Source organism: Notothenia coriiceps, unplaced genomic scaffold (assembly GCF_000735185.1).
Source record: "Notothenia coriiceps isolate Sejong01 unplaced genomic scaffold, NC01 NC01_scaffold00000339, whole genome shotgun sequence".
In the NCBI taxonomy this organism is placed as follows: domain Eukaryota; kingdom Metazoa; phylum Chordata; class Actinopteri; order Perciformes; family Nototheniidae; genus Notothenia; species Notothenia coriiceps.
This window is the reverse complement of record NW_011333040.1, coordinates 429,229-441,444: the sequence shown is the minus strand read 5'-3', so window position 1 is coordinate 441,444 and position 12,216 is coordinate 429,229. Positions and strand designations below refer to the sequence as shown.

At 39.5% G+C, this 12,216-nt stretch overlaps 2 protein-coding genes across 3 annotated transcripts; both read left to right on the top strand.

Annotated features, from left to right (window-relative positions):
- Positions 1-569: 569 nt before the first annotated feature.
- Positions 570-7,365, top strand: LOC104941959 (copine-3-like). Of its 2 annotated transcripts, XM_010767146.1 has the most exons (16): positions 570-1,029; positions 1,190-1,369; positions 1,480-1,554; positions 1,648-1,719; positions 1,944-2,024; positions 2,192-2,281; positions 3,764-3,862; positions 3,963-4,049; positions 4,245-4,304; positions 4,482-4,615; positions 4,784-4,838; positions 5,132-5,183; positions 5,522-5,655; positions 5,817-6,053; positions 6,140-6,254; positions 6,970-7,059. In XM_010767146.1, exons 1-15 carry the CDS (start codon positions 871-873, stop codon positions 6,248-6,250), a joined length of 1,626 nt encoding a protein of 541 aa, XP_010765448.1. In that variant the 5' UTR covers positions 570-870; the 3' UTR covers positions 6,251-6,254; positions 6,970-7,059. The 2 variants fall into 2 exon arrangements, with proteins under 2 accessions (XP_010765448.1, XP_010765439.1); XM_010767137.1 differs by lacking the exon at positions 6,140-6,254 and having other exon boundaries at positions 6,970-7,365.
- A 1,941-nt stretch (positions 7,366-9,306) lies between these two features.
- Positions 9,307-11,927, top strand: LOC104941951 (copine-3-like). The gene is made up of 6 exons (XM_010767126.1): positions 9,307-9,602; positions 10,169-10,320; positions 10,756-10,935; positions 11,334-11,408; positions 11,488-11,559; positions 11,643-11,927. The coding sequence occupies exons 2-6, from the start codon at positions 10,186-10,188 to the stop codon at positions 11,739-11,741; spliced, it is 561 nt and encodes a 186-aa protein (XP_010765428.1). The 5' UTR covers positions 9,307-9,602; positions 10,169-10,185; the 3' UTR covers positions 11,742-11,927.
- Positions 11,928-12,216: the final 289 nt, after the last annotated feature.

The window sequence follows — 12,216 nt, the reverse complement described above, 5'->3', positions numbered from 1 at the left end:
GAAAAATTAGACCGGTTGGTGTAAGAAGATATCAAAGGTAAGCTCTAGTGTCCAAGTTTGTGTAGTTTGTGTCGACTCCTTCCTTGTCCCAGTCTCCCAAGGCTACGTCACCTTCTCTCTAACTACGGGAATGTCCTCCATTGGACATAGTCTACGCATTCACGTTCTTAACAATGATAGTAAAGCACCCTTCGGAGACACATGGCGTCCGACCCCACCCCAATTCTTTGTCCAATGTTACCAAAATTTATATGATGTGCGCACACACACACTGCTAATCATCAGCTAATTCTCACAATCATGTCCTTAGACAGAGACCGTTTTTTTGTACAAAAGTCTGATTTTAAAGGTCTGTTACACCAAACCTACGATGGCTATTAGTTAGAATTGATTACCGACAGACACGTTAAGANACAGCCTACGAAGAGGACCAAGCAAACACACCAAACTGCATCAAAATCCATTGGTTTATCAATAGAAATGTGTAGCAACATTTCATAGAAGTCATGTAATGATTCATTACGTTTTTATAGTTAACTCATTACATGACTTCTATGAAATGTTGCTACACATTTCTATTGATAAACCAATGGATTTTGATGCAGTTTGGTGTGTTTGCTTGGTCCTCTTCGTAGGCTGTATCTGCCAACCAAGGAAACTATTTGACAATCTAAAAGTATTAACGCCAGCTAGATAAACAGGAAGATGAAGCAAGTGTTTCACAAAAAGCATATTCCTACTGCTCTCTTTATAAGTCAGTCATAACTTGAATGACTGGGTGTGGCAAAATGTTTCCTTTCAGTTTTTTAAGATTTGTATCTGTGTTTCTCTGTGTCAGTTTGTGTGTGAGTGTGTTTCTTCCAGGCTGTCATGGCAGCAGTTGGTTCCCCAGGGCCAAAGGTCCCTGAATGTGTGACCAAAGTGGCACTGAGCATTTCCTGTGAGAATCTGCTCGACATGGATGCATTCTCAAAGTCTGACCCTCTGTGTGTGCTCCTCATGAACTCCTCAGGGCCTCACTGGTGTGAGGTAAGCGTGTTTAAAAAGTTGATCTAAAAATTCAAGAAATATCCTCATTCTTATGGATCTATTTGCTGTCATTTTGGACATGTCAGCACCTGCTGTGAGTCAAAAGAGTTTCTGATTCTGTATAAAAAAGGTATTTTTTTATCTTTTGTATCTGTTTTAGATTGGCCGGACAGAGAGAATCATGAACTGCTTAAATCCAAAGTTTTCCAAGAGTTTTGTCGTCGACTACTACTTTGAGATGGTGCAGAAGCTGAGGTTTGAAATGTACGACATTGACAGCGAAAACTGCAGTCTGCAAGATGCAGACTTCCTGGGAGAACTGGAGTGCACCATGGGACAGGTTAGCACATTTGCCTTATTCTTTTTCTGTTGAATTATTATTTTAGATTGGTGTTGAGGCTGTGACATATCCAGTGACTATGTGATTCAGAAAAGGGTGTTTCTGTCCAGGTTGTATCCTCAAGAAATATAACAAGACCACTTGTCCATAAGGACAAGAGACCTGCAGGGAAAGGGACCATCACTGTGAGTCATATTGGATTTAAATTGTCAATAAGACAACTGTCATAATTGTCTTATGCGGTTATTTGTAACACAATGCTGTTGCATGTTTTGTAGATATGTGCTGAAGAACGAACAGACAACAGGGTGGTGGATTTTGAAGCTGAAGGTAGAAAACTGGATAAAAAGGTATTGATTGCTTCGGAATCAAGTTTCAAATATTGTATATGAACCTACTGGAGTTAAAGATGTTGAAATGACCATAGGGTTATTGCTGAAAGCTTTGTACAGCCGGATGCATTATTCATCCATCTAGTGTGAAACACGTTGATATAGTGCTCCCCAACACTGAGTATTATTGGGTTATTTATTTATTTATTTGAACCTCCTATTATTTTCTTACTTATTTCCAGGATTTCTTTGGCAAATCCGACCCTTTCCTGGAATTCCACAAACAGACAGAAACTGGATGGCAGCTCGCTCACAGGACAGAGGTACAGATATACTCGCTGTGTAGCATGCTTCACATCATTACTATATATCGTGCCCAAGGATACATGGGCGCATAAAGTCATAACCAGAATGTGTATTGACAGTTTGGAGTTTACAGTTGATGCATGTCACCTTTCAGAGTGTTTTTTTAATCTGTACTGTCATGCAGGTGGTGAAAAACACCCTGAACCCAACATGGAGACCCTTCCGCATCCCGCTTCCGGCCCTCTGTGGAGGCGATGTGGAGAGACCTATAAAGGTACACACACACACACACACACACACACACACACACACACACACACACACACACACACACACACACACACACACACACACACACACACATCCACTCTGACTGTAGGGAATTGTGAATGATGACACGGCAGCCTTTATCTACTGTCAGTCTTTCATGCTGGCGTATTATCAGTTTTTCATTCAGTGATGGATTAATTTGCTGAATAAATTATAATTTGTTATAGAAATTGTTATTTATTATGTGTTATCCAATTTTCATTTTTTAAATATCACAGTTGTCGTAATACACCTATAGCAGGTCAAGCCTATTTCAAAAATGTATATATGGTGTGTTTTTTCAGCTCCACTGAACGTCAACAAGGAAAAACAAACATTTTTGATCACTAATGGAATTACATTTTGTTCTGTAAGATCACCAAAAGACTGAATCAAAACCACAATAGAACCCCCCGGCTATGTTTCCTTGATTGTCTAGATAAGGACATGTTTTTTTTTAGCATTTAGTTTATGTATTTTGTGTTTTCTTTCCAATCTCTAACCCTCTAAAAGCACACTTGTCTGGAAGAGCTGCTTCCCAGTCTACGGTGAAAGTGAGTTTACTGTCTCCAGCGTGAGTGCTTCACGTGTAGGATGCAGTGTCTGTGACAGGACAGAGACCTTTACACTCTAGCATCTATCTTACGAACTTGAGGAGTGTGGCTTGTTGGTCAACTTACCTGTTGAATGATGCGAGTAAAGTGAGTCACTGGTTGAACATTGACTTTTGTCAGACAATGGGGCACTAGCATGAACTCAGAATAAGAACTTAAAGTATGTATAAAGCTACATTTGAAGTCAAAATAGAACAAAATCCAAGGTGCTGAATAGGTATTATGAGGTTGCTAATTTGCCTTTCTACATAGCACATACAGCATATGTGTTATAAAAAACTGATCTCATATTTTTTTGATCATGATGGGATAAATCAGGTATTTAACATTGAATATATTTGTATGTCAAAGGATATGAAATGTATATATAACCACAAGTGCTAGTGGCCTACTAACATAGCATACTAATTTAAATAACCTGATAATTATGTATTCACAGGTAAGTCGACCAACAGATCTTCCGTAAAGATAGATACCTTTTTGACTTATTCATGAGCTTTCTTAGATATCCACCCTGTAGCCTGACTGTAGCATCACACAGTTTGTTGCTCCATGCTGTGTCTTCACCTGTCTGTTTCCTGTTTCCTCAACAATGAAATCACCACTGTGTCTCTAAAAGGTAGTTCCCCTTCCAGTAAAAGGCTTGCGTGTGTTTCTCTTAGATTTATCAATATCAGGGTGTTACATCTGTACTTCAACCCCAAAGCATGCTTCTGTCTCATCTGCTTTGATGTTCACACACTGATGATAGTTAAATAAGTAAAATACAAAATGTTTGCTCAAGAGAATTGACTGGATTTGTCTTGTTTCTCCCAACTGTCTGTCTCTCTCAGGTGGATTGTTATGACTACAACAGCAACGGATCTCATGATTTCATTGGATGTTTTGAGACAACACTCGCCCAAATACAGCAGGGATCACAAACATATGCGGTGAGATCTCTCGCTCTTTCTTGGTGTTTTGGAACTTATTGGATGCATTAATAAAAAAGGGTCTCCCTGACACTTGGTATTGTGTTTGTTCTCTTCTCAGGCCGAGTTTGAATGCATCAACAGTAAGAAGAAACAGAAGAAGAAAGGATACAAAAACTCTGGTGTTATCGTTGTTAAAAAATGCAAGGTATTTTGGTTTTAAATAGATTTTTTATTACGTAACAAATACTTTCATTTGTTTAGTATATGCGTACTCCATCTAAAGGAATTTGCAAGAATAAAAGTGGTTAACAGTACTGCAATGCTGTAGCTGATCATGTAAGTTGTGATATACATTTTATGAACAGGTAAATAATATTTTGTTTCTAAAATGTCTTTACAGATAGTCAAGGAGTATACCTTTCTGGATTACATAATGGGCGGCTGTCAGATTAACTTCACTGTGAGTACTACACATGTTTTTGAATCCTACAAAAAAACAACTATCCCTGATATTTGCATTATATGTTGTTTGTACCGTTCATATTGAGGATTTAATGTGTTTAGGAAACAATAATTATGATGTTAACATTATCTACATTTTTACGAGTCTGTGTTTTTTCCATCCACCCATGGCCAGATTGCGATTGACTTCACAGGCTCCAACGGGGATCCCAGCTCCGCTCAGTCCCTCCATTACATCAACCCTCAGGGCTATAATGAGTACCTGGCTGCTATCTGGGCAGTGGGTAATGTCATCCAGGACTATGACAGGTACATAGATTGTTATATATAAAGTATCATGGTGGTATGAGAAACAGGGCATGGATATAGCGTGTACATTTCTTATTTTCCGTCATGGCTGAATGGAGCTTTGAGGAAAATTAACATTGAAAGTCTGCGGCTCGAGTCTAATCCTTTGTTGTGTTTCACTTCCTGTAGTGACAAGATGTTCCCAGCTTTCGGATTTGGAGCCCAGCTTCCTCCTACGTGGCAGGTGATTATTTGTTTGGGTTACAACTTGCTTGAATATTAGTTTAGCACTATCTCCATGTCATAATTACATTTCTTTATACATGACAAAGCGTGTCTTGGATGTATGTAAACGTTGGTGCTGGATCCAGCCTTATAATTGATTGCATGGTACAAAACTAACATCATTTACAAAATGCTGGTTAGATTTGAAATCCTTATCAGCCCAAATAATTAAATGTTAACCAATTGAGTGGAATATGTCTTGGCCGGCAGACCAAAACATGTAACATTGAACCCGGTTGTTTGTGTTTCCAGGTCAGCCACGAGTTTCCCATTAACTTCAACCCAGCAAACCCATTCTGTGAAGGTAATAATAAATAGTCTTTAGATAACGGGACATGCATATTTAGCTTTTCTCAGAAGTAGTGTGGCGCTGTACAACATGAGAGCATTTGTTGGAACGTTTGGCGTTTGATGTTTGAAGCACTGACTGATAAGAGAACATTTTGCAAACAAATAGAGTTAAGCAAAAATTGATTTGCAGCTTCCAATCACTTTGTACAGAAACTTGATTTGGCAGTTTTCCTTCGGCCCATACATTGATCTTCATGTTGCAGAGTGCTATCTATTTCCAATCATGCTAAGTTACATGGAAATATATATCAAATAATGCTCTAAGATCTGTATTTGTGTTTTTTTTTCCAGGCATAGAAGGCGTGGTCAAAGCCTACCAGTATTGCCTCCCCCAGGTGAAGCTTTACGGTCCCACAAACTTTTCCCCCATCATCAACCATGTGGCCCAGTTTGGCAAGCAGGCCATGCAGCAGGAAACTGCCTCTGTGAGTCGCTGGGAGTCTAATATCTGCCAAACTGATGGCTTTTGTAGCACGGGATGACACAGTCTCAATCAGTTGTTCTTTTCCACACAATACAAGGTGAAAACCCCTTCCCTTTTTAAATATAATTCTTGTTTTGTTCCTTTTATGTCAATAATCCACAGCAATACTTTGTGCTGCTGATCATCACTGACGGAGTGATCACAGACATGGACCAGACTCTCAGAGCCGTCGTCAACGCCTCTCGTCTGCCCATGTCCATCATCATCGTCGGAGTAGGTGGGGCGGACTTCAGTGCCATGGAGTTCCTCGATGGAGACGATGGATTTTTACGCTGTCCTACAGGCGAGACTGCCATGCGGGACATCGTGCAGTTTGTGCCATTCAGACAGTTCCAAAATGTAAGCTATCTCATAGAGCAAAGTCTTTGTAGGCACATTAGCTTCGTTAAAATCATTAAACAACGTGTCTAAATATCTTATTTCAGGCAGGCACTGCAGCCCTTTCCCAAAGTGTACTGGCAGAGTTGCCTGACCAAGTGGCCTCCTTCTTCAATAAATTTGACCTGAAGCCCCCCAGCGAGCCCACTCCCTCGTAGAAATGTAGGAGCACCCGCAGCGTTTCACTTACCCTTTGTCCATTCTTCTTCCACGCATTAGTTCAAAGGTGCATGTATAACACTAGAAGCATAGTTCTACAACCTAGTTAGCTTAATTCACCAAGCTGTTTATTCCACTGTTTTTAGAACCTTTCCATTTGACAGTATATGGGACATTATGTCATCACGTACTGCAGGGTGTGGACTGCTGAAAACTCTAACTGAAAAGTGCTCTTACAGGGCTTTTTTTGTGAGGGAGTGAGCAGCAATTTCCTGGAGTGTCCACTGTGGTCCTGGCAACTGCTCAGTGCCTTGGCTTTGAGATTTTACAAGGCACATAATGCTCCATACAACATGTAAATGGTTCATTTACATGTTGTTTTTTAGACGCATAAAAAAAAAAATGCGATATACGATTGGATTGTACCATATGTACTTTTCTTTTTGTCTGTCGTCATTTGTTATGATCCTTAGTTTATACAGGAGCTTGCTTCGCTTTGCTCACAACAACTGACAGTAGACTGTTATAAATGAAGCTCTGAACTATCCAATACAGCCCTAATATAACATAAACATGAGATACAAGCTGTTTCCCCGTCTGCTGTCTTTGTCTTACACTAAACTAACGAGCCGTATCCCTAGTGTTCAGATATAAGCACATTCAGCTGTTTCCCCTGCCGCTGACTCCTCGTAATTCTCTCTCTACTCCCTCTCTTTAGGCTCCTCAGGAAATGCTGGCTCAGAGCGTCTTGGCAGAAGTCCCGGGTCAGGTGGTGGGCTTCTTCAACAGCGTGAGATTGAGACCACCTCAAGGAGACACACCTCTCCCTGACCCCGCAGCATCAGCACCCCCCCCGTGATGTATTCTCAATATACTACATGAGCATGCACCATCAAGTCTGGGACTCATGGTATGATTTGTAAATACTTGTATGCACTAATAATATAAAGCCATTATACACTGATACGGTATGCCATTTCTTAAATGTTTTTTAACATGTACTTAACACAGATGTATTGTTAATGTAACATAAGACTTAATTAGACCCTCCAGAAAAACGCGGGCTAAATTCCTTGATTATGCGGGCTAAAATCCTTGATTATGCGATTAAACATGCGGGGTTTTATGTGATTTTATGCGGTGAAATTGCGGGAACTTAGGAAATATGCGGAAAGTTGCGAAATATGCGAAATATGCGGGGGAAAAGAATAACAATTTTTTTAAATATTGGGCTGTCTTATTTATTCTCTCTCACACACAACCTACCACTAACGTTAAACCCCTTCACTATTCAATTAAACACATTCAATGTTTATTTATTGTAAAAGCAATTGGGCTATTTTAATCTCACACACACACCACCCCACTTCTCCGCCTCATTCTGTTTTCATTTACTCGTTCGTTATCTGACCAGCTTCAATCTTGTAGGCTACTCACTTCGTTTCTTGTAGCCCTCGAAAGGGTTTTGGAGGTTGATCCCTCGGTGAACGGGAGTTGAATGGCTTTCTTGGCCGCAGCAGCAGAAAGCATTTTCGAATGTTTGAATGAATCAAAGTAGGTCGCCACCGTCGATTTTCTCTTATGCTGCAAAACACAGTTGCACGGGGTGCAGAATAGTTTCCCCCCACTTTTTGCCCGGTCTTTAGTAGAAATGTTCGTTGCTAAATGAGCTCTATACAGTGTTGTTTACATTCTGTGATGCGCGAGCTGATGACGTCACGTCAAGACGAGTTAACTTTTTTTTCTTCTCAACTTTGTGTGGAAAAATGCGGGGATTATGCGGCCTTTTGATAAATATGCGGCTTTTTAAAAATCTGCGCCATTTTGCTGATTATGCGGTAAATTCTGCGATCGCAGAATCGCTTTTTTCTGGAGGGTCTAAACTTAATGTGACACAAGTGCCAGGATTTTTAAGATTTAAAGTCATTTTTTATTTGGTTGTTCTGCACCATCGTTAAAGCATTCATTGAAACTAGTGTGACTTGACTGGAGGTCTTTGGTTTTTGTGTAATAACCAAGTTAGCTTTTACCAGTTATCTCATTAGTCCACATAAAATGTAGAACGTCTACATGAAAGGGCTGGAGTAATTCATGTGTTCTCCTTGTTTCTGCTAATATTTCCTTCATATTTTCAATTTTTTTACTATGGCATATTTCAATTGAAATCACCAATCTTGGACAAAGCCGTACTATTAACACAATGCAACAATGTTTACATGATTGATCCATATATAATGGACTAATGCGTTTGCCTAAACAGACAAAAACAAAAAACATGTCCTTGCTACTGTTTTGTTCTTCATTTGGTTTCTTCTTTTTTTTACATAATATTAGGTGATGTGAATGTTAATCAAGAAGAATCCCTATGAGTGATTTAATCATTAGAAAAAGCTTAATTTGGTAAATGCATGTCCAGACTGATTTACACCAGCAGTTCACCATGTCTTACCTTAACTGGCTGTTATAAATAAGGCCTGATTTCACTTAATGTATGTGTATTTGATACTGACTGATATTTAATATGTGTTACATATTTTACGAGTTTACTATGATTGTGTGTAAATATGAATTGCAAAGCATGAAACAAGATGAAATTCAATCTATATAACAGAAAGCTAAGCAAAATATTTTATGTAAATGTGAACATTTGAACTTTTTTTGTGCTACTGCCTTCATGTCATGACATAAAATAAATATTCTATTTTCACTAAGTAGTGAATCATATTCCTAATCAATGTTGTGCATTCTTAAGTGATTATATCGGAACATCATAAGAATACGTGTTATTGGAAGTGTTAGTACTGTTAGTAGTAGTACAGGCAGGCAGTTAGTATTTCAAATTCATCGTAGTTAACTGCACTAAAACTTGTTTTATTTTTGTTATACTATTTTTAAAGGTACCCAATCTGATCATTTACCACACTTCCGGTTTTCCGGTTATTACTTCAAAATAAAACTTACAAAATAGACATACAGATTCGCACTGTGAACACAACAGTAGGAAGAACTTTCAGGATTGTACCGATGTGGACCAGATCACGGATCCATGACAACTTCAATTAAAAAGAGTCAGATAATTTAAAACATAATCCGTTAAAACTGAGAGTCAGGAAGTGTACAATTGCGGCATGACTGTCTGAGTTGTTACAGGATTGTTGTGCTGTGTCGTTGGGCGTATTGCTTTGCATGTTGAAGGCGGAGCAGCTACAGAGGATCTAACGTTAAACGTATTGGTGATACTTTTACATTGGAAAGGGCGAGACCACCCTGCTAACCGTAAACTAGCTTTAATATCTAGACATAAACACCACCACTCTCTTCTGTGAGACCTACAACGCTTCACATCTAACGGTACGTTTGAATTTACTTGTCTGCGGAATGTAATGTGCTGACCAAAGTAGTGGCCAATTTACCAATAAGCATTTTAGATACTAGCCAAGTTAGCTTGCTAAGGTTAGCTATTGCACTTTCTCCTTTGCTCTTATCCTCCCTACCGGCTAACGTTGAACGTCATTATGTGTCACATTTTCCACAATACGTTACTTGTTGTTGGCGTTACTGGTTCACTCGAAAATGTCAGAATGAGGCACCACACTTTTGTATATATTTGTATGACGCTAGCTCTTCTCTATATTACATGTTTGAAGCTCAGCACTGGGTAAAGCCATGGTAAAGCTAACTGTGTTGACAGCCATTAAAACGAATTATAACGTGCCTCATCGTAGTAGCGTCATTGCGAATTGCACACATTTGTAAAAATAACCAACTGCATGCCAACCTCACAGGGCTAACTAATCCTGACTAGCATCTTCACAATTCATACCATTTAAGTGTGTGCGTAAACAAGCCTAAATAATACGTTTGAACATGTTATGTCCACACTGTTATGTCCCTTCATGTCTATGTTGCTTCTCCAGCTCATTACCAGGCAGACATGGCTGCTACTCAATGTGTAACCAAGGTGGAGCTGACTGTGTCCTGTGAGAATCTTCTGGACAAGGACATCGGCTCAAAGTCTGACCCCATGTGTTCCCTGTTGATGAGCAGCACTGACTCCCAGTGGTATGAGGTCAGTAGGATGCCTGAATCTGGATTTATTTTATATCAGTGAGCTTCAGATGTATTGTTTATATTATTGAACTGTTGTAAAAATGTCATTGGGTCTGAATCTCAAACATATAACACTCAATATTAAAAACCATGTATTATTATTATGAAAGGCAAAATTGTATTCCTATGAAAATCGTCTGGTTTAATTGAAAGGTTTTTAACCTAATTCATTTGACCTAGGTGAGGCAGTTGGTACTATTGCTCTTGCAACAGAAAATCACATAGCAGTGTTAATGGTTAACCCCCCAATGGAACATTTAGTGTTGAGTAAAGAAGTATTCACTCATCCATTTCCTGTTTCGCCAGTGCATATTTTCCAATACATCCTTCTTTTTTGACATATGGATCTCTTGAAATGTATGCATGACAGTTGCAATCCAACTTTTCCTAACAGGTGGGACGCACTGAGCAAGTCCAGAATTGCCTGTGCCCAAAGTTTGCAAAAAAGTTTGTCATCGACTACTACTTTGAAATAGTGCAGAAACTGAAGTTTGGGATTTATGACATCGACAATAAAACTATCGACCTGAGTGACGATGACTTCCTGGGGGAACTGGAGTGTACGCTGGGCCAGGTGAGGCTTTTGGCTCTTTTTCTTCACACTACATGTATGTAAGTCGTCCTTGAGCTTCAAAAGACAATGAATACTTTCACTTTCACTTTTAATTTGGACATTTCTGATTTTAAGTTATCAACAGTAAAAGGGTTGTTGATAAACTGACTTCACAATCCTATCAGGCACATAGGTTTATGAGTGGTAGGATAACATATAAGAGCTATGATACACATCAATATTTACCATCTCTGATAAGCGGGCTGTGTAGGCTTTCTGTGTAACATGACCCCATATGTGTATTCTGCCAGTTTGTTTTGGATGTGGTGTGCCTCATCATCTGGAGGCTGCTGTTTTGATTACCAACCTATTTATTCAACTGCTGCTTCATCTTTTACCTCTACTTCTTGTTTTTTTAGGTTGTGTCCAGTAAAAAACTGACCCGACCCCTTCTCTTGAAGAAAAAATCCCCTGCAGGAAAAGGGACCATCACAGTGAGTGTTGGAGAGAGCCACAAATAAATATTGCAATTCTTTCCTTCTGTTATTTAATTGGTTCTTTATTGTGCTGTAGATCAGTGCAGAAGAAATCAAAGATAACAGGGTGGCCAATTTTGAAGTTGAAGCAAGAAAACTTGATAACAAGGTGAGTGTGATTCTTGCATTCCTTTTTACACATTTTAGTGCATTTTTCTAATTGATGTGTCTCATTACTTTCATAATTTCCAGGATTTCTTTGGGAAGTCCGACCCTTACCTGGAATTCTACAAGCAGACAGCAACTGGATGGCAGCTGGCTCACAGGACCGAGGTATACACAGTATTCTGATATCAATGTTTGATTTCTTTCCTGTCATAAATAAATCGACCCCTTTCCCAGAAGGGGATAGTACAACTCTATGAAGATAAACAGTTTGTATTACCTGGTCGGTTAAACTCCCATTTATCAGGTTTCATTCATTAGGCGCATTCACACCGCAGTACTTTTCCCACAAAGGTTAATGAGAACTTAGTTCATCAGAACTCTTTAGTTCTGATGAACTAAGTACAGATCGCGTTCACACCGGAATAAATCCCTGGGGAAGGATTAGGCAAATGAAGCCGGTGACGTCACTTCTTCTTCTTCTGCTTTGGGTTTACTGGCAGGCCGCAAACAACTTCACGGCGTATACTGCCGCCGAAGTCCCCGGCCGGAAGTCAGCTTCTACTGAAGCCTTCCGAGTAAATCGACAGAACGCCGACACCTCCTCATCTCCACCGCTCCCATGTTTTTTTTGTGTTGCCATAAGTTATTCTCTCTCCGT